Here is a 17245-nt window from a genome sequence, read left to right as displayed (position 1 = left end):
TTTGCAGTAGATGTTTACAGTAAAACATTTTGATGCACTGTGGGCTCAATTTGAGATAATTCAGAAATCTGGCTGGAACGTCAGAGAGCTGCCCGGCCCCTAATGAAGCAACCATGAAATTTATTGACATAACCTATTTAACAGTTTCATTAATGTGGATAGTAACACTTAAGATTTCCCAAAAAGAACAAATATTAGATAGAGCTGAAAATTATTAAAAAACAGCATCTTCCAAAAAATAATATATTTGACATTTAATTAAAAATCTTGTATGAAAATGTGCAAAAGTAGAAGATACATTTTCATTGATGTCCACACTAAATTTGAACATAGGAATTTTAACGTAATATGTATTACAGTCACACTGAAATAAAAAATTATCTATTTTAATTTTTTTTGCCAAAATGGGAATATTTTATTGTATTTTTATACTTTATATCAAAATCTCATTACTTTTACTTCCTGGAAAACTGAAAAACTTTAGTGTTGACTTTATCGTTTACCAGGACGCAACATAAAAAATCCAACAAATAAAACATCACAGAAACAGCATAGAGAGAAGCTTGGTCCACACTGCAGACAGTGGAGGCGCTCTTCAACAGTTTAGATGCACCGGTGTCTGTTCAGCTGAACTAACTGAGTGAAGTTTTTCTTACACTGTGTACACCAGTATGGTTTCTCTCCAGTGTGGATACGCTGGTGTTGACTGTATGTACTTGAATGAGTGAAACTTCGCCCACATTGATCACAGTGGTATGGTTTCTCCCCAGTGTGGCTACGCTGGTGCTGCCTGTAATTTTGTAACTGATTGAAACACTTCCCACATTGGTCACACCAATATGGTTTCTCTCCAGTGTGGATACGCTGGTGTCGCCTGTATGTACTTGACTGACTGAAACTCTTCCCACACTGTTCACAGTGGTATGGTTTCTCTCCGGTGTGGATACGCTGGTGTTCCCTGTATGCATTTGATCGACTGAAATGCTTCCCACATTGGTCACACCAGTATGGTTTCTCTCCAGTGTGGATACGCTGGTGTCCTCTTAGGTTACCTGACTGACTGAAAGATTTCCCACACTGCTGACAGGAGTAAGGTTTCTCTCCTGTATGAACTCTCTGATGTTCCTTTAAGTTTTTAAGTCTTGTGAATGCTTTGTCACACTGTTGACAGCAGTGATGTTTGGGTCCATTGGTGTCCATCTGTTTCATAGAGAAAGAAGGATATAAAGAAAGAGATCAGGAAAGAGATGGGCGGGGTGGGGGGGTGCTAGCTAATAGGTTTAACACTTAGTACTTATAACTTACTTATTACTACTAATACTATCAGCTATGAAACCATATCATAACTGACAATGCATATATCTTGTGGTATGTACTGTGTAGTATCATATGTACTATCATAACATATTCCACATAACAATAAATATATGGAATCACATGTTCACTGTGATGTCATAGCATTTTAATTTAATTCAGACCTGGACAACAGCAGCAGCTGAGGTGCTGGGCTGAGAGAGAGAGAGAGAGAGAGAGAGAGAGAGAGAGAGAGAGAGAGAGAGAGAGAGAGAGAGAGAGAGAGAGAGAGAGAGAGTAATTAGCAATCATATGTATTGTCATATAACAGATAAATAAGTTAATAGGCGAATGTAATGGCACCGAATTTTTCTCACCCCTTCTGAAGAATTCATCTTGCCTCCTTAGTGGCGAACGCCAAATTCAACACAGTTGTCCTGAACTGAGACAAAATGGCCGACAATGTTCCTCTCCGCCTCCGCCAGATGCTTCTCTTCCCGGCAATCAGCTCTGACATCATCAAACAGAGACAGTCGTTAAAGACAGGGAACACCCACAAAAACCAAAATAATAATAAATATAGCCGCATGGCAGCAATGGAACGGGTTCCACTGCATTGGTCAATAACTCCATCAATTTTTAATGATTCCTAGTCCTAGTTGCCTAGTCTAAGAAGCCTGCATACCAAATTTTGTGTCATTCTGACTTGTTCATAAGAACACCCAAGGAATTATGGGAAATGGAGTCTTCGTTATAAAATAGCAACAAATTCAAAGGGCTATTTCCTGAAATCTCAACATATTATATGGTTTGACAGGTCGTTTTAATATGATATTTCTGACCACCCTAACGTACTGTATTTCAAGCTGATGGATTACTGTGGCATGATTTTACAATCATTTGAACTTTTTGTGCCGAAGGTGAAAAATTCAATGGTCAATAACTCTGCCATTTTTTGACCGATTGCTTAGCTGCTTATAAACAAAGTAAAGGCAAGTCCAATAAGCCTGCATACCAAATTTGGTTTGATTTTTGAAAGTTTTTCAAAAAATCCAAAATGGTGGATTTTTTTTTTAAAAAGGAGGAGCTTATGGGTCCCATTGGCAAAAATATTCAGCATGATCAGATACATATGTGTACCAAGTTTCAGAACTCTACGACTAACAGGATGGCGGGGCTGAGCTTTAGACTTTGTGAGCTTATTATAGCGGCCCCTATGGGCCAATCGGTGCCATTTTTTGTATCCCAGTAGCGGTTGACTGGGACTATCTATATGCCAAAATAAACAAAAAGTTATGAATGTATGGCAGAGTTATTGAGCAAAGCACGGGGGGGAAATTATAGTAACAATAATAGGAATAATAGGAATTCCAGCAATTACAATAGGGTTCCCGGCTTTGCAGTGGAACCCTAATAATACAGCAGCTAATAGTGCTTGTAGGGTCAAGTTTTATTTATTTATCGCCCAATATCGCACAGCATGCCTCAAATGCCTTCACAAAACAAAAAGATAAAAGCAGTGGTCAAAAGAAATACAATAAAATGTACACTCAATTAATAAGAACATTTAAATAAGAAGTAATTAAAACAGTAAAATGTAGCATAATTAATACAAAAACCACAAGTAGATTAATTAAATGCAAAATACAATAACATCATATCAGTGGGTCATTGTCGCATGACTAAACTTGTTTTTTAAGCCTGCTTTTAAAGCAGCTTTTAGAGTCAGCATCTCTTATCCCTACTGGCAGACCGGTCCATAGAGATGGTGCTCGGTAGGAGAAAGCCCTACTACTTGCTGCTTTTTTTATCCTTGGAACAGACAGGAGATCTGCATCCTGAGATCGTAGAGCCCTTGATGGTAAGTATGGGGTAACAAGAGCTGACAATTATGGTGCAAGCACATGAAGAATTTTATATGTTAATAAAAGTACTTTAAAATCAGCTCTTGCTTGGACTGGTAGCCAGTGCAAGGAGGCCAGAATGGGGGTTATGTGATTTCTGTACTTTCTGGTCTTGGTTAGTAGTCTTGCGGCAGCATTTTGAACAAGCTGCAGTTTGCTAATACTACATTTGGGTAGGACAGAAAACAGACCATTACAATAATCAACTCTACAAGAGACAAAAGTATGGATGAGTGTCTCAGCGTCTGGCATGGAGAGAATGGGATGTATTTTAGCTATATTCCGCAGGTGATAAAAGGCAGTTTTTGTACTACTGTTAATGTGTGTTTCAAATGAAAGGTCAGGATTGAACATAACACCAAGATTCTTAATGAAGGGACTCTGAGATACTCTGAAACTATCAAAATTAAGAGAGAAATTATTGTACAGAGTCAGATTTTTTGGACCTAGAATGATCATCTGAAAATTTGATGTCATCCAGCCTTTGACTGCAGATAAGCATGTTTTGTATTTGCAGGTGATTTTTAGGTTCGATGGAGATGTATAATTGAGTATCATCTGCGTAGGAATTAAAACCTATACCAGATTTATGAATAAGATTGCTGAAAGGCAGCATGTAAATGGAAAAGAGAATTGGGCCAAGGGCGGAACCCTGTTGTACACCATAATTGACCATAACAGGATCTTAAGTGCAGTTGATGTGGAAAACAAAATGTAATCTGGACAGATATGATCTGAACCATGAAAGAGCAGTTCCAGTGATGCCAACATAATTCTCTAGACGATGCAAGAGTACATTATGGTCAACAGTGTCTAACGCCGCACTAAGGTCGAGGAGAACCAGAATTGAAGTCAGACCAGAATCAGCAGCAAGCAGCAGGTCGTTCACCACCTTGGTAAGGGAAGTTTCAGTGCTATGAGAAGCTGGATTGATAAATCTCATAAAGATCATTTCTAGAGAGATAGTCTGTGAGTTGGTTAGCTACTACTCTCTCAAGAATTTTGGAGAAGAAAGGCAGATTTGAGATTGGCCTATAGTTATTAAGGATATCTGGATCTAGATTATGCTTTTTCAACAGGGGCAACAGGGGCTTTCAAACTGCTCTTTTGAAGGCAGAGGGAACAGTGCCAGAGAGAAGTAAGTTGTTGATGATGTAAAGCATTGGTGGGCCTATAATTGGGAGGAGATCCTGTGTAAATTTAGATGGAAGTGGGTCCAGTAAACAGGTGGTAGGCTTAGAGGAAAGTACCAGTTTAGAGAAATTTTCAAAAGAAATTGTCTCAAATTGGCTAAGAGCACAGGACAGAATTTCCTAAGATGCCACAGATGAGCCCTCTACTGTAAGTTGAGAAGCAAAAGAGGGTCGATTGATGTAGAAGAGATTTCATCTCTGATTTGTTCTACTTTAACAGTAAAGAACCTCATGAAATCACTTGCAGAAAAGGGCGCTGTGCACACGTGAAGGTTTGCTGGTAAGTTTTGTTACAGTGTCAAATAGAAATGTTGGGTTTTTTCCCTTTTGTGTTTGTATGTATTATTATTATTCTATCTTTCTTACTAAAACTGCCTTCCCATGCATGAAAAATCACCAAACTTGGCACAAAGTCTGGGGCAAATAGTCCAGATGGCAGCGCTACAGCAGCGGTCTAAAGTTTAAAACTTTAAAAAATCATAAAAAAATACAACAATACAAGCTACAGCTCTATAATTTTCTGAGGTTATCAGCCAAAACATTCATACACTGGTACCTATACAATTATGAAGTCCACCATTCTATTTTTATTAAAAACTGTAAAACTTCTTAAATGTAACTAGTCCCACAAAATTAGATGAAAATCACTACAGAGCATCATTAGACCTGCCCAAATAAAACTATTGTTGGGTTTTTCATTTAATCAAAAATTGAGTCCACAGCTCATCAAAATGTCTGACTGTAAATGGTACTGCACACAGCCACGGTGAATTGCTGACTACTCGATGTCCAATCTTTGTGTAAAAAATAGAAAATATTTTCCTTTCTTGGTAGATGACACGTACAAAATTTCAGACATCTATATCAAAAACAAAATTTTTAAAAATGATTTGAATTCTGCCTTTATGGAAACCATTGTAGCCAATAGAAAATAGAGCATCTTTAAACATCAGGTATTCGCTTGTGGAGCATTCAATCCTTGTACAAATAAATTACAGACCTCTCTATGTTGTCTAGATAAAGTACGGAATATTTGACACTAGTTTGAAATCTGCCTAAACATGGATGGACAGATCTTATCATGCACCCTGCTGGTTGCCTCAGTCAGTGTGACGCCTCCTCTCTTCAACCCACCAACAGACAGCTCAACAAATTCATGACTTGCCCTTGGTGTCAAAGGTTGTGAGTTCAAGTCCTGGGTGATGCTGAGTAAATGTGCTTTGCTTGCTGTAACTCTCTTTTTCCTCTGGCCGGCCCCGTCCATGACTGCTTGTAGTTCTAGTTTTATTTTTATTTGTCAAGTCGGAAATAGAGGCAGCTCTAGTAGTGAGAAGAGCACGTACTCCATCAGGCTATCAGTCCATGCAAGTCTAAAGACCTCGAGCTCGGCCTTAATGCCCAGACTTGCGTTGTCACCATACCATCTAACCCTTAAAGTTGCATAGTCTCTATTTTACGTTGTACTAGCCAAATTACCATGGCAAACAGCGGAAGGACCGTTCTATCCATTCAAGTTCTGTGACAGAACCATACTGGTCCTACTGGTTCAGTACCAGTAGTACAGTACCATACTGTCCCACTGGAGCTTTTATCAGATTTTTATTAAAAGCTCCAACAGGACTCACATCAGCTTTGAGGAGTTTTCAAACAAGAAAATTTCCTGTTGAACTGAAACGTAATCCTGTGTATAATCTTATACATATTAGACATACATCGGAAAAAATATATATTTAAAAGTCAATGGTACAACCAATATTTCTTTTAACTCCTTTTATTAAATGAACAGACTGTTTCTAGGTTCCAAAAAATTGCAAAATATGACGTTTACTATTTATTATCATTATTATAAAATTACTCCAAACAGCATAATCAAATGTTGAGGTAGAAGTGCACATCAACCAAATTAGACTTGATTGGAGTGCTTAACCAAAAACACTGAACTTAGGGGGAAAAAGTAGCACGTCAAAAAATAAAAGAGTGTAAAAAGTATAAAAAGTATGGTAGAATACTCACTTTTCACTTTACTTTTTCACTCACTTTTCAGCACACCATAGTAATCCCATCAGATCATATAATGATAACTTTTATAGACGTTAACATAAAGAATGATTTTTATTCTGGCGCGAGTGAACAGGTTTACATATTGTCCCAAATCGTACAGTAATGTGGGAATAGGAATAACGCACATATGGGATCATAAATTAGACCGACTGATGTGTGATCAGCCAACAGGTTTGTTCACAACAATATATCACTGCGTCATGATACAAAGGCTGGTTTGGCTGTTAGAAGAGTCGCCGAGGCAAGATGGCAGCTAGATTTCTGTACAGTCAGAGTGAAGACATCAGAAGACAGATTTAAAGGCTCTAATGAGTTACTGTTAGTTAAGACTAACTTAGTAAAGTAACTAGTTACTATTTAGGGCAAGTAACGAACCAAGGTGACTAGTTAGTTTCAAAAGTAACTTTCCCAAACACTGTTTACAATAATCAGCAATAAATAAATAGCTAGCGAGTTCTCTACCGGCAGTGAAAAAAACATTTTTTGACCTCCGTACTCAAATCTCATGTTATTGTTTACTATAGTTCATTATGTCAGCTGAAGGCTGCAGTTTGCTTCACTGCAGCCTCGTTTTAACAAGTAGCGGTCTGTTATTAACATTAACTAAGAGTGTATTACTATAGATAACAACCAGTAAACCGATTTAGATGAAGAAACAGAAAGTTACGAGTAGGCTACTACGTCACCAGAAAACTAATGTTTAGCTTTCCCGTTAGCATGATAGTTAGCGACAGCGAAAGACAACTTTTTAAAAAAATAATAAGTTTACAAACCACTGTAAACATACAAACCGTAAAATTATAGTATAACAGCCAGCTGCAGAAAGCTCGTGCGTCCCGTTGATGTGTTCATATTGTTGAGCTCCTACCTGAAGCAGTCCGAGGGCCGTGAGCCTGAGCTGCTTCTTCATCAGAGGAAGACAAAGGCTTTTCCCCGGTCGCCGAGGCCTCTATCTGACCCGGAGTCTTCCGGTCGGAGTTACCGGACGCTCTCCGCGGCGCTACAACGAGCACAACCGTGCACATCTACCGTAGGACTAACACGGTAGTAGCCTAGCATAACACATCCGAGCTAAGACGGCACAAAGTTAGCACCGAGGATCTGGAAGAAACCCGCTGACTTTAAACGGCTAGGCTGCTTACAGCTTTACAGCTTTTAACCCGGACTGCTATCAGGAACTACTGGACTCAGATAAACCAGGAAGACCGAGCGGGAAACGAGTTTTCTCGCTTTGTTGTTCTCCCGTCAACAGTAGGCCGCCATGTTGCTTCACACACTTCTTCTTCGTCTTCCTTTTCTTTGCAGCAGACTCGTCGGTTAGGCGTGCTGCTGCCCTCCACAGGAAGCCAAAGGTACTACTCTTATGAGATTGAATGGGATTGAATCCATGAGTAAATTCTTCATGAAACTGATTCTGTTCCTGTTTCAAACCCAGCTGACCTCCGCTGTTGGAGAAAGATCGCCTCATTTTCCAGATTGGCCTCTGTAACACACCCGAGGAATCCTTTCAGTGCCAAAAGCCATATTACATACTGCTTTTCGTGGAATAATTATGAAACAATAAGGTATAAAAGTGAACATGAAATTATTAACAACAAAACTGAAATGAAAACGTGTGATAGAAAATGATGAAACTGCAAAATGAAATGAAAAGTTAAATCTAAATCTTGTGAAAATGGAAAATTCAGCAGGAACACTGAAAATAAATGTCTATATAGAAATCTTGACAAAATATTAAACTCAAAAGTGAATTACCATTTCCTGTTGTCATGATTCTTTGTCCCATGTCAGACGTTTTACATTTGCCATTTTTGATTAGTGAGCTGAATGTAAATGAAGCGCAGTCCATGTGTCAATCAACATCATAGGGGGCGGGTCTCAGAAGGGGAGGAGGCAGTGGCCACAGATTGTATGTATCTTTGAAGTATCATTCCCATATACTTAGTATTACTATGTATTCAAGTAACTTTGGCAGCAGCTTTGCCAACCTGCAATAAGCGATTTCAGACCCTGTAACCAATCCTGATGATGTCAACAAGCAGCCACACAGCAGCAGCTTGTTGTTGTTTTCACCTCTTTTCTAAAGCTTGTTGTCAAAGTCGGCCCGAGCAATGGCGGAATCGATAAAGCGAGTGAGGAAACGTTTTCAACTAGTAAACTTGCTGCTGCCTATTCACTCGTCATTGTGGGTCATGTGACCTTCAACGGGAGAAAGATCTGTCACAGTGAGACTGGTAACCGGGATATGTCTCCGTAGGTACGTTTATTTAGCCATTAGCCTTTATGCACGGTTTGTCCTTAAGAGCTTCCGTCGCCCAGTGGCTTTGCTGTGTGTGTCTATAAAATGTGTTGCGGCTTCTATCACCCTCTAGTGGTCAGAAAAAATCGCTTAGTGTAGCTTTAAAGCATTGTCTTAAGTGTGATGAAAGGGCAATGTGCAATAATTTAGACAGCCAATTGCAATATAATGTGTTTTGCACAGTAACTATTACGTTCCAGTTTATTCATCAGTGCATTTCTGAAGTGAACCTACAGGCCACGCTATCCGGTCTAAGACTGGAGTCCGCTATTACTATCAGGGAAGACGAAAATAATTAATTGTGCCCAGCGCTGCCATTGGCTGGTAAAAATAAGCTACATCAAAAGAGAAACCAAAGTGTGGGATGTTTGTTTACCCATGCAGCACTACATCACTCTATAGAACACAATCTTTTGGTAACACTTCAAAATAATGAATGTTTATAAGCCCTTAAGAAACAATTAATTATTGATGAATTAATGATGAGTTGGTGTGGAGCTAATCATCAATTCATTATTATCAGTGATTTATCAATTATATCTTAATAATTTATAACAAATTAGTACATCATTAGTAATGATGAATGATTAGTTAAATCTTTGTGTTTGATTCATAAGCCAAGAATACTTTTGTTAATACATAATTTGTAAAACATTACCTAATGTAGTGTACATGTAATTTCCTAGGGAGCATGTGAAATCATTATTGTTCTTAATTGTTCTGTAATACAGGATGCACTTCCTGCGGCAGCTGAGGAAGTTCAACCACCCCAAAGATGATGATGGTGCACTTCTACACTTCCATCGTTGAGTCCATCCTCACCTCCTCCATCACCATCTGGTACGCTGCTGCTGCTGCCGAGGACAAGGGCAGACTGCAGCGTATCATTCGCTCCGCTGAGAAGGTGATTGGCTGCGATCTGCCTTCTCTCCGGGACCTGTACGCCTCCAGGACCCTGAGGCGAGCAGGAAAGATTGTGGACGACTCCTCCCACCCTGGACACAAACTTTTTGAAACACTCCCCTCTGGCAGGAGGCTGCGGTCCATCAGGATCAAAACCTCACGCCACAAGAACAGTTTCTTCCCGTCTGCAGCCGGCCTCATCAACAAGGCCCGGGACCCCCACTGACACGGACCCTTACCCCCTCCCCCCATAGACACTACACGTTACATTAACGTACAGTCTCCACATCTGACTCAATGCGTTACATTAACGCACATCCTTTTGGACATCTTTTTGATCTCTGTACAGTGAACATATTCTCTATACTCCATACTGTTAACCTTTGCACATTCTCTGGTCAATATTTTGCACATTCCTGCACAAACTGTACAGCTTTTTCATTTCACTTTAAAAAACAGATATATTGCACATATTTTTTTATTATATATTTATTATATATCTTTTCATATTCTGTATTATTTATGTTTCTTGACTTGCAGTACTTCCTCCTCCTCCTCCTCCTCATCCCTCATACTAAAAACAGGAGTGAAAGGCCCAGGTCAGGGATCCCCCCCCCCTCCCCTAACCCTAACCTATCCCTATTATTTTTCTCCATGTTTATGTTTATTGTATGCACCTACAAACCAAGGCAAATTCCTTGTATTGTGAAAACTTACTTGGCAATAAACCTGATTCTGAATAATGAACAAATAATTTGTTGATCATTAACCGATGATATCTTAATGCTCGACAAAGTATTTTCACAGGTTTTATACATTTATTATAAAATATTTGTTAGAATCATCATTAACAGAGGTTGAGGTGATGGTTGGTGACAAAGAGATAGCCTCCATGAACAGTGCACTAGTATTCTCATTGATAAGCCTTTTTTTTAACAGTTTCTGATCTAATACGGATGTCAGGGGTAATAGACATATCAAAAAACACACACGAGTGACCAGATAGGGCAAGGTCAATTGCAACAACATTAGAAATATTGACACCTTTAGTAATAATCAGGTCCAATGTATGCCATTGACTGTGGGTCGGTCCTTTCACATGCTGAGACAGTGCAAAGGTGTCCAATATGGAAAAAAGATCTTGAGCATTCTTGTCGTTTGGATTATCAATATGAATATTAAAGTCACCAGATATGACTAAACAGTCAATGTCAGTGGAAATAATGGACATTAATTCAGAAAATTCTTCAAAGAAGTTAACAGAGTATTTTGGTGGCCTGTAAATAATGAAGTAATAACATTTCAGTATAGCAGAAAGGTATTCAAGGGATATAAAATCTCACTGAAATACATCTTTAAATAAGGCAGCTACTCCACCTTCTTTCTTATCAGCTCTAACAACATCCATAAAACTGAAGTTAGGGGGGGCTGACTCAATAAGGATGGTTGCACCGCCATTCTTATCTAACCAGGTTTCAGTTAAAAACATAAAATCAAGTTTATAAGTGACAATAAGGTTATTGATTAAAAACGATTTGTTTGCTAGAGCACTAACACTGAACAAGGCTAGTTTTAGACTATTAGTGACAGGCCCTGAGGCAGGTTGTCTCCAATTGTCAAGCTGTTTGATACGGTTGCAGCAGGAGAGAGTGCATCTTGCTTACTCTGCTACTAGTCAAAACAAGAATGGGGAAGGTTACGGGCACTGACGTAGCCATGGGTCCATGCCTGGTAAAAGAGACATCGGACAAGCTACTGGGAGAGGGGCAGGGACCCTGAGGGTATCAAATCACAGTTCTCATGGCTGAGAAATTGGTAGTAGCCTGATGAAGGTTTGAGGGATAACTCCGTTTCTCCCTCATCACTTAGCCAAGGTGGGGTCCAGGCCATTCCTCCTCTTGTTCCCTCTCATCCTGCTGTTGTTCTCTGTATTGTGAGGGTACTGGTGCTGAACTGGTGGTGTTAGGTTGGGAATTGGGGAAGGAGTCCTTGTAGAATGACTGGATGATGGACAGAGATTGCTGGTGGCCTTAACCAGCTCCCTCATTTCAGAGCGAACCTCAGAGAGCTCCAACAGATCCTTATGCATGGCCTGCTGTGTTTGAAGTAGCTTTGCGTTCTCCATTTGAATTGCCCTGAGCTCCCCGCGGACTGTATACGACTGCCTATGATGCAGGGGGGAGAAAGGGTATTGGCACTTGCTGCCTTTCCACATGCATTCTCTCTCTGGACAGGCATGGGGCGAGCTGGGTCGTCTCATGAAGAGCAGCATCCCTCTGGACCTGGGAACTGGTTGTATATGCATGTGGTTGGATAAGATGTGTCATCCTAGCACATTCGTCTGGTGTAGAACTCCACTCCTCATGAAATCCCTGGTTGTATGTGACAGTGCCTCGGGGTTGCACGTCATGGTAGCGATGACCGGCGTAGTTACTGTAACCTCATAGTCCTTAGACCAGGCTGGTGGGTGTGTTACATGCTTTGGTCTGGCTCCTCCCTTGGCCTGTATGTCGTTCCTGTAATCCATTTCCTTGGGTAAATGCCTTATCCAGCTCGAAGGACCAAAGTGTAAAATGGGACGAGTAACTGCGAGATAGGGTTGATTCAGGTAGGTAGATGTGCATTTGCCCCCGGATGTCTGTTAGAACATGAACAATGGAGCTCTAAAGTTGTAAACAAACAGGATGAACTTATAGCTTTAGAGCGGTATCACCACACACTAATTTAGCTGACGACATGACTAGGAAGCCACTTGGGCTGTTGATAGGTGAAATCCACTTCATGTTAGGTGAAATCATACAGCTGAACCCTGTACACAGCTGAAGCCTACAGTGTCAGTTTATGTTCATATAAGGTAAGGTAAGATAAGACAAGATAAACTTTATTGTCCCTCAAGGGGAAAATCATCTTAGAGTGCTCCATAACGTTAAAAACAGTACAGTACAACATACAGGATATATAAAATATATAATATATAAAATCTTCATTAGAAGAGCAGTAAACACTAGCAGGCAATCTCATTGTTTTCATTGTCAGTTTACTACAGGAAAGGGACACAGACAGAGAGTCTACATATTTTCACCATATCGGTGAGCTCATTGGTGCAAAGACGGTGCTCTGTTCATTAATGAAAGTAAGACAAAGGAGCTGGTTATCAGCAGTAACCTTGATCCACTCCACTTCTCTCCACCAGTCCTGGTTAACGACCATCTTGTACAGTTAGTGGAGGAGTTTAAGTACTTGGGAACCTTTTTTGACTGTAGGCTAAGCTTCACTGCAAATACATTTTTAAGAAAGCAATGCAATGTTTGTATCTGTTAAGGAAACTATCTTCTTATGATGTCAGTAAGGACAGTTGGTTTACAAAAGCCTTATTGAGAGCGTTTTATCTTTTAATATGTCAACATGATATGGGAAATTGGGGGCCAGGAACAGAAATAAATTGACCAGAATTGTATATATGGCCAGGAAAATTATAGGCAAAGATCAGAGACAATTGTCTAGTACATATAACGATCAGACCAGACGTAAGGCCCAACCAATTGTGTCTGATCCAACACACCCTCGAATTTGTTTTGTTGCCCTCTGGGAGGCACTATAGAGTTGTAAGAGCAACCAAGAATGTGTACAAAAGGTCATTCATCCCAAATGCAATCACCTTTTTGAACTCCTAACTCCACTCCCCATCACTGCTCTTTGTTTTGGAATTGTTGGCTATGTGGATTAGCCCCAACCTATGCTCACTAAGGTCATCAAATAAGGCTCTGCTCCTCGTTCCAAGGGCTAATCTGGTGACTAAAGGGGAGAGGGCATTTGCCACCAAGGCACCTAAGATGTGGAATGACCTTCCTTTTAAACTTTGTAAGGTCACCTGTCTTACTTCTTTTAAACGTCAACTAAAAACGCACCTTTTTAAACTTTTATGACTTTTAAGCAGCCTAGCCATTTAAAGTCAGCGGGTTTTTTCCAGATCCTCGGTGCTAACTTTGTGCTGTTTTAGCTCGGATTAGCCCCATTGGGACTAACGTCGGTCCCAACGGGGCTAGGTAATATTGTAATATCCTGCTGTCCTTTGTGGTTTGAAATATTAATAGTTATTCAAAAGGCTTTCATAAGTTTTTTAAACAACTTTAGAGAGGTAAGGATTTCTTAAATGATGCAGGTGAGACCTATAAGCTCTGCATCATTAATACCTGACATGAACAATGAGATCGCCTGCTAGTTTTTTCTGCTCTTATAATGACGATTTTATATGAACAAAAAATGTGACACTGTAGGCTGTTTCAGTTGTATGGTTGTATGGCTGACAAGAAGTGGATTTCACCTATCAACAGCTCAAGTGGCTTCCTGTCATCAGCTAGGTTAGTGCTGGTGGGGTGAAACCGCTCTAAAGCTGTAAACAATGTTCATCCTCTTTGTTTACAACTTTAGAGCTGGAAGATTTCTTGGATGGAACCATTAGTAAGCAGCCTAGCTAGTTATATGTAACAAAACAAATAGATATTTAATATAATCGTTGATGACTGGAGCAGAGGCTCCCAGACTTTCTGCAGCAGCTTATTCCTCTGAGCTACTTGGTGTGATGAAGTTTCAGCTGGTCTGAGATCAGCTTGATGTCTTCTTAGTGCTGGATCTCAAAACACAACCAGCACTCCTAGAGGGAATTGAACCAACAACCTCTGGCCTTCTGACTAGTCTGATCTTAGTTGGCTGGAAGAGCTGGACTTCCTCCATTTACTGTACTATGATGCATATTACATACTAAACCATGACATACTGCAGCATGATGTACTATAATGTATTATACTGTTACATTATACTATGCTATGACTTCCATGTACTATACGATCACATACTTTACTGTAACACACTATACTGTACAATATTATACTATAACATACTACACTACATCACACTATTAGTCCACAGCATTTTGTTGTGTGATTTTTTATCTAAAGCACCTTACAGAACCAGGAGAGGAGACATCTTTAGTATGGGAATAGAACCCACAACCTGCCAGAGGTAGTGTGTGTGTGTGTGTGTGTGTGTGTGTGTGTGTGTGTGTGTGTGTGTGTGTGTCTCCAATGCCGCTGTTGTACATTTGTAACTGCTACAACAATAAAGTCCCATGGAGCAACAATTAAATGTACCGACCTAACGTGTTTATTACCATTTTATGAGTATGGATATTGACACTTAAGACTTCCCCAAAAACAAGCAATACAAAGTAATATGATTACAAAAAAACACCAAATAAAACAAAAAACCAAACGAAACATAACAGCATCTTGAGAAATAATACATATGACAATGAAAAATCTTGTGTGAAAGAGAAGATGCAAACATTTTCATTTATGTATTAAAGTCACACTGAAAAGAAAAATGAGTTCTCCACGGCTTATTTTACAATTTGTGCCAAAATGATTCGAAAAAAAAAAAAAAAATTATTGTATTTATATATCAAACTCATTAAGTTCACTTCCTGGAAGTGACTTCATCACTTACCAAAAAACAACATAAAAAAATCCAACCAATAAAACATCACAGATTTTTGAGCAATCCCGTCCCATAACTGATCTCCCATTGGTTTACACTTTTGAATGATCCCTCCCTGTTATGTCCCGCCCCAACATCCTGTTTCAAAAGGAAATACATCACATTAAGGAAGCAAGATATCAAATTTCCATTTCATTGCGACTCCTCAATGAACTAAAAAGACAAAAATAGTGAAAAAAAAGTGTTTGAACATCAACACATTTTCAACTGTGTCAAAGTTCTCCAACAGTGTTAAAGACTGACTTTAAAAGTTTTCAAAAGGTTAGATAAAAATGAGTCAAAATGTATCTGGAATCTCATTAAAATAGTTTGGACCAGAAAGAACTAACATATCATTTAACAAATAATGTGTGTGCGTGTGAGACAGAGTAAACCCAGCTGTAATTTAAAGTCCAGGGACTCGTTCCTCGTACATGGATAACTAAGTTAACTGGATAAACCGGCTAGCATCACGTTGGCCTGGATGAATAAAACAACGTACAATGAACGAGGCCCAGTTTGGTGTTGTGACCTGAACACTTGAGCTTGCTGCGTTGGTTTGACAGAGAGAAGCTTGTTCCTCCTGCAGACAGTGGAGGCACTCTGCAGTAGTTCAGATGCACCAGTGTCTCTTTAGCTGATGAGGCCAGGTGAAGTTTTTCTTACACCGGGTACACCCGTATGGTTTCTCTCCAGTGTGAATGCGCTGGTGTCTCCTGCATGTACTTAACCGACTGAAACTCTTACCACATTGGTCACAGTGGTATGGTTTTTCTCCAGTGTGGCTACGCAGGTGTTTCCTGTATGTATCTGACTGACGGAAACCCTTGCCACATTGCTCACAGTGGTAGGGTTTCTCTCCAGTGTGGATATGCTGGTGTTCCCTGTATGTACTTGAACGAGTGAAACTTCTCCCACATCGGTCACAGTGGTATGGTTTCTCCCCAGTGTGAATACGCTGGTGTTCCTTGCATGTACTTGACTGACTGAAACTCTTCCCACATTGGTCACAGTGGTATGGTTTCTCCCCAGCGTGCATACGCTGGTGTTGACTGTATGTACTTGAGTGACTGAAACTCTTACCACATTGGTCACACCTGTATGGTTTCTCCCCAATGTGAATACGCTGATGTTCCTTGTATGAACTTGACTGATTGAAACTCTTCCCACATTTGTCACATTGGTATGGTTTCTCTCCCGTGTGAATGCGTTGATGTCTTGTTAGGTGACCTGAGTAACTGAAAGATTTCCCACACTGCTGACAGGAGTAAGGTTTCTCTCCTGTATGAACTCTCTGATGCTCCTTTAAATGTTGAAGTGTTGTGAATTCTTTGTCACACTGCTGACAGCGGTGATGTTTGGGTCTGTTGGTGTCTCTCTGTTTCTGAAGAGAAAGATATAAAAAAAGAGATCATCACAGAGTGAAGGGGGGGGAATAGCTAATAGGTTTAACACTAAATTACCAGTTCTGACATAATACTTTTAGCTATGAAACAGACAAACAACATATATACCCTGCGGTATATACTGTGTAGTATCAAATTTACTATCATAACATATCCAACATCATACAATATATGGCATCATATTTTATTTCATCCAGACCTGGACAAAAGCAGCAGCTGATGTACTGAGATATCATGTATTGTCAAATATCTCATCATAAATGTATGAATAACCAAGCCAACAGGCTAATGTTACCAAAGAGAGGGAGGGAGAGAGAATAATTAGCAATCATAGGTATTCTCATATATCAAATAAATAGACAAGCTACCAGGTTCATGTTACCAACAGATTAAAATGTTCTCACCTCTTCTGAAGAATTCATTTTGCCTCCTTAGTGGCGACGCTTCTCTTCCTGCCAATCAGCTCTGACATCATCAAACAGAGACAGTCGGTAAGACAGGGAACACCCACAAAAACAAAAATAACAATAATAATAATAATAATAATATAGCTGCAAGCCGTGTTTGTAGGATCCAAGCAGTTCTATGAACACTTAAACCAATTGAGAAAATATTCAGGTTTCATTAATGTGAATGGTAAAACAATGAAAG

The 17245-nt window shown here is 39.7% G+C and overlaps 2 protein-coding genes across 2 annotated transcripts; both read right to left on the bottom strand.

Moving 5' to 3' along the window:
• Positions 1-380: 380 nt before the first annotated feature.
• Positions 381-7378, bottom strand: LOC139932017 (uncharacterized). Its single transcript, XM_071925681.2, has 4 exons — positions 7320-7378; positions 1671-1803; positions 1479-1508; positions 381-1200 (listed from the first exon to the last, which is right to left on the bottom strand). Exons 2-4 carry the CDS (start codon positions 1686-1688, stop codon positions 604-606), a joined length of 645 nt encoding a protein of 214 aa, XP_071781782.1. The 5' UTR covers positions 1689-1803; positions 7320-7378; the 3' UTR covers positions 381-603.
• Positions 7379-15801: 8423 nt separating this feature from the next.
• Positions 15802-17016, bottom strand: LOC139929887 (uncharacterized). Its single transcript, XM_078281775.1, has 3 exons — positions 16999-17016; positions 16083-16572; positions 15802-15998 (listed from the first exon to the last, which is right to left on the bottom strand). The coding sequence occupies exons 1-3, from the start codon at positions 17014-17016 to the stop codon at positions 15802-15804; spliced, it is 705 nt and encodes a 234-aa protein (XP_078137901.1).
• Positions 17017-17245: the final 229 nt, after the last annotated feature.

The sequence above is a fragment of the Centroberyx gerrardi genome, chromosome 23 (assembly GCF_048128805.1).
Source record: "Centroberyx gerrardi isolate f3 chromosome 23, fCenGer3.hap1.cur.20231027, whole genome shotgun sequence".
In the NCBI taxonomy this organism is placed as follows: domain Eukaryota; kingdom Metazoa; phylum Chordata; class Actinopteri; order Beryciformes; family Berycidae; genus Centroberyx; species Centroberyx gerrardi.
Note: the sequence above shows the minus strand (reverse complement) of the source record. Positions and strands in the feature narration are given on the sequence as shown.